Source organism: Penaeus vannamei, chromosome 22 (assembly GCF_042767895.1).
Source record: "Penaeus vannamei isolate JL-2024 chromosome 22, ASM4276789v1, whole genome shotgun sequence".
Lineage (NCBI taxonomy): Eukaryota > Metazoa > Arthropoda > Malacostraca > Decapoda > Penaeidae > Penaeus > Penaeus vannamei.
The window spans coordinates 36,258,087-36,263,086 of record NC_091570.1 but is presented as its reverse complement, the minus strand read 5'-3'; the positions used below and the strand labels follow the sequence as shown (position 1 = coordinate 36,263,086).

Sequence of the window (5,000 nt, the reverse complement as noted above, 5' to 3'; positions counted from 1 at the left end):
GGAGGGCGGGACGAGCCCTCGGCCGCTCACCCACCAAGGGGCGAGCGTTGATGGGGAAGACGGTGGTTACGGAAGGTTGTGACCAATCGATCGCTTCACCGTGAACCCTTGTTTAACCTCACTCACTCGTCACGACTCGTCAGCGCCTTCGTCACTTCCTCTCGCTCTCTCTCCTCGTTCCCCTTTCCCTTGCCCTCTCCCTCTTTCTCCCTCGCTCTCTCTTTCTCCCTCGCTCCCTCTTTCTCCCTCGCTTTCTCTTTCTCCCTCGCTCTCTCTTCGTTTCTTGCTCTCTCTTTCTCTCTCTCTCTCTCTTTCTCGTTCGCGTTTCTCTTCGTTTCTTGCTCTCTCTCTCTCTCTCTTCTTTCTCGTTCGCGTTTCTCTTTCATTCGTGTATCGTTTTGCACTTTCTCTTTTTTTTTCTCTCTCTCGGGAATATTTCTCTTTCATTCGTTTGGTCTCGAGCATTTTCCTTTTCTCTCTCTCTTTCTTTCTCTCTCTCTCTCTCTTGTTAATGTTTCTCTTTCATTCGTTTCGTCTCGAGCATTTTCCTTTTTTTTTCTCTCTCCCTCCCTCCTTCTCGCTTTCTCTCTCTCTCTCTCTCTCTCTCTCTCTCTCTCTCTCTCTCTCTCTCTGTGTTTCTCAGTGTGCGTGTCCCCCATTCCTTCACTTTCTCTTCTCTCCCCTCTCCTTCTTCACCCATCTTTCTTCATTTCTCACTCTCCCCAACCATTATCCATGTTATTCTTTGTCAGTTATTCGTTATTGTTCCATCGTTCCAAAAGGCACTCGACTCTCTTATCCAAGTTCATGTACTTAAAAACATCCACCTTTCTTATCTTTTTTTCCCTGATTATCACTTTCTTCTCTCGTCTCTTTCGTCCAGTTTTGGAAAATCGAAGAGAGGTTTATGAACGACACTACGAAGGTAATAAATGAATAAATAAATAAATGGTAACGTAAAGTGAAGATGACAGTACAACACGATGATAATGATGAATGAAAGTCTCAGCTTCTGGTTGTGGGTGTGGGTAGGGGTGGGCGTGGGCGTGTGGGCGTGGGGAGAGGGGCGAGTCGGGAGGTGAAATATAGCCATATATCAAAGTTCCATTCGGTTGCGACACGGCCGAGAAAACCGCAGAATAATCCCTAAGTTTTGGGAGGTTGAGAAAAAAAAAGAAAAAAGAAAAAAAGAAATGGTCTTGGTACGAAAAGAAATGGATCTTCACGGGATCTAAAAAAAAAAAAAAAAAAAAAAAAAAAAAAAAGTGGAAGCGATTAAAAAAAAAAAAAAAAAAAAAATTGAGAAAGTGGAAGCGATTCTCTCACATCCACCTTCATCCGTCTCCACATTCTAAACTTTGCGAGGGAGTGAGGAAAAGATGAAAGTGTGAGGAGATGTTAGCTTTGCAGGTTCGGGTTACAAACGATGTGTTCCTCGAGAGAGCGTTCGTCTCGCGAAAGGGGGAGGGAAACACCGTAGATTTTCTCGTCTTCCTTGTCTTTCTGTCCGTCCTTCTGTCTCTCTCTCTCTCTCTCTCTTTCTCTCTCTTCTCTCTTTCTCTCTCTATTTCTCTCTCCCTCCCTCCTTCTTTCTCTCTCTCTCTCTCTCTATTTCTCTCTCCCTATCTCCTTTCCGCTCTCTCTCTCTCTCTCTCCCTTCCTCCCTCCTTCTCTCTCTCTCCCTCCCTTCCTCCCTCCTTCTCTCTCTCTCCCTCCCTCCCTCCCTCCTTCTCTCTCACTCTCTCCCCCCTTCACTCCCTCGCTCCCTCCCTCTCTCCCTCCCTCCCTCCCTCCCTCCCTCTCTCCCTCCCTCCTTCCCTCCTTCCCTCCCTCCCTATCTCCCTCCCCTCCTCCTTCTCTCTCTATTTCTCTCTATTTCTCCCTTTCCTCCACCCACACGTTCGCTCGCTTCCAAGACTGTCCAAATTCAGGAAATGACACATGTGGCTGTATGTGATTCGTTTTCTTAAAGTTGGTTTATCATCTTGACGAACAAACGATCTTGTCTAAAAATGTGGCTTCTGTCGATCAGGACTTTGGTGAAGTGAACAGTAAAAAGAAATAGATGGAGAGAAACAAAGGAATGAGATAGAGGGAGAGGGAAGGGGATGTGGGAAAAAAGAAAGGGAGAGAAAGAATGAAAAAGAGGAAGGGAAAATTACTTTTTTTTTCAATCGAGGAAAAAAAGAGAGAGAGAGAAATTGAAAGAGAAGGGTCGACCTAAGAGGAATGGGAAATAGGGGGGTGGGGGGAGCGGAGAGAAGGACGAGTGAGATGGAAATGTAAGACGCTTGACAAATATTACGAAATCGCTCTCTCTTTCATCACTCACTTGTTTCCACGACCTCCTCTTCCCTTCCTCTTGGTACCTGAAGGCTCCCTCTATCTTCTTCTTGACTCAGAGCTCGCGTGCTGTTATTCAAGGTCGGACCTCTGGCGTTTACAGCTGTTTTAGTATACCGTTTTCTCACTTCCATTAACCCATACCTCCGCCCCCTTTCTCCCCTCGCCTCCGTGCCTCCCCTCGTTCCTCCGGCTCGTGTTGACTCATGCTTTTATTTCCCCCCTCATCCCCTCTCCTTTCCTCCTGACTCTCGCTTCCTTCCATCCTTCTTCCTCCTTCTGAGTCGTGCTGGAGAGGGTAGTAAAGAAAATGTTATCGTATTTTGAAGCTGAATCAGTACGCGTCTTTTACCAAACGGGTGATGCTTCTCTCTCTCTCTCTCTCTCTCTCTCTCTCTCTCTCTCTCTCTCTCTCTCTCTCTCTCTCTCTCTCTCTCTCTCTCTCTCTCTCTCTCTCCCCCCCCCCCGCAGGCTTTTAGAGCACGGGCTTCCTGCTGGAGACGCTATCCTCATGCAAGACAGGCCTTTCATATGATGCTTAGCTATCTGGATGCTTCATTTATCTCTTTGAGATGCTCCACGGATGCGAGGGGCAATAACGTGATATAAAGCGCTGCTGCATTAGATACGGGAAAGTACCGAATGACTTCATAGCGAGAGAAAGTTGAGGAAGATTTACTGAGGAAGATTTATCGAAGAAGCTGGAAATGGCTGGGAATAAACAAGTATTTATTGAAATGAGACGGTGTCTAAATGTCGATATGCTGACAGCGCGCGTACAGATACCGGCACTAAGAGGAACCAGAATAGACGACGAAGAGAGAGAGAGAGAGAGAGAGAGAGAGAGAGAGTGAAAGAGAGAGAGAGAGAGAGTAAGAGAGAGAGAGTGAGAGAGAGAGAGAGAGAGAGAGAGAGAGAGAGAGAGAGACAGAGACAGAGAAAGAGCGAGGAAGAACAACAACAACAAAACTAAATAACTCTATAAAAAATAAGGTGGTGGTGCTAAGACGCTCATATTATCTTGGGGCTTTTAGGGATACGGAAGCTTTTATGAGCTGACATTTTATTCTTTCTTTTTTTTTCTTATCGAGTGTGGTAATACGAGAGGAAAATATGGTCGATGAGACGCTCACAGACCCAGCAACCGGCCGAGACCTTCTGCGCTCTTCGTACACGCTACACACTTTATAAGGACGAGGGACCTCTGAAGGGTAAAGATAGACGACGAGCTGGTGTGTCGCAGGGATCAGGGACGCTACAAGGGGCGTCGATTAGGGACTCATTAGGGATTAGGAAGAAGGGAGAAAGAGGGAGATACAGAGAGAGAGAGAGAGAGAGAGAGAAGGGGGAATGAGGGAAGGGAAGGGGAGGGTGTCGACCAGGCGATTAAGGAGAAGCGGGTTCTGGCGAGGAGGAAAGAGGGAGGGAGAAAGAGGGAGATACAGAGGGAGAGAGAGAGAAGGGGGAATGAGGGAAGGGAAGGGGAGGGTGTCGACCAGGCGATTAAGGAGAAGCGGGTTCTGGCGAGGAGGAAAGAGGGAGGGAGAAAGAGGGAGATACAGAGGGAGAGAGAGAGAGAGAGAGAAGGGGGAATGAGGGGAGGGAAAGGGGAGGGTGTCGACCAGGCGATTAAGGAGAAGCGGGTTCTGGCGAGGAGGAAAGAGGGAGAGGAAACTAGTGGAGGATAGATGCTTAAAGGTTCGGTCAGCGGGGGAAAAGAGACGAAAATGGGGGACCTTTTCGTTCGGACGCCTTGCCTAACGTAATTTTTAAGGGATGGGAAGGCGAGAGAAGCGAGAAGAAAAGTGTGTGAGGAGAGGGGACGAGGATACGAAAATCTCGCTAAACAAGTTCATGATTATTATACATATTTGAATAAAAGCCGACGGGATAAAATGTAAAGAAATGAAGAAAAGAATTGAGAAAAAAAACAGGAGAGAGAGAGAGAGAAAGAAAGAAAGAAAGAGAGAGAGAGAGAGAGAGAGAGAGAGAGAGAGAGAGAGAGAGAGAGAGAGAGAGAGAGAGAGAGAGAGAGAGAGAGAGAGAGAGAGAGAGAAAGTAAAAACAGGAGAGAGAGAGAGAGAGAGAGAGAGAGAGAGAGAGAGAGAGAGAGAGAGAGAGAGAGAGAGAGAGAGAGAGAGAGAGAGAGAGAGAGAAGAAGTAAAAAAAACAGGAGAGAGAGAAAAGAAAGAGAAGAGAAGAAAGAAAAGAGAGAGAGAAGAATGAAGAGAGAGAAAGAGAAGAAAGACAGAAAGAGACAGAAAGAGAAGAAAGAAAGATAGACAGAGAAGGAGAAAGAAAGAAAGAAAGACGGACCAAGCAGCGAACTCGGTCGTGCCTGCCTGGACGAAAGGGGAGAAATAACCAAAAAGAACAATATGCGAAGGAAAGAGAGAGATAAGAGAGGAGAGAAGGGGGGGGGGAGGGGGGGAGGTGGAAGGTGACAGGCGGTCGGAAGGAGACTAAGGGTTGTAGGTGCCTCTGCCTTCCCTTTGTCCCCTTGTCTGTGTTGTTGATGGAGGTTATAAATCTGGCACTGTCTGTTGTCCTTCAGGGCCGCGGTGGCTGTCAATATGTCTCCTCCTCCACCTCCACTTCTGCCTCCACTTTCACTTTTGTCTCCACTTTCATTTCTGCCTCCACTTTCACTTTTGTCT

General features: G+C 47.2%; 2 protein-coding genes across 2 annotated transcripts in view; both read left to right on the top strand.

Annotated features, from left to right (window-relative positions):
* The window catches only part of LOC138865793 (probable G-protein coupled receptor CG31760), a 386,712-nt gene that overhangs the window by 155,553 nt on the left and 226,159 nt on the right, over positions 1-5,000 (top strand). The gene's annotated exons all lie outside the window — the stretch shown is intronic.
* LOC138865794 (uncharacterized) overlaps positions 3,464-5,000 on the top strand; it is a 4,894-nt gene continuing 3,357 nt past the window's right edge. Inside the window, exon 1 of the mRNA XM_070137118.1 lies at positions 3,464-3,554. Coding sequence (XP_069993219.1) covers positions 3,464-3,554 — 91 coding nt within the window. The remainder of the gene's footprint in view (positions 3,555-5,000) is intronic.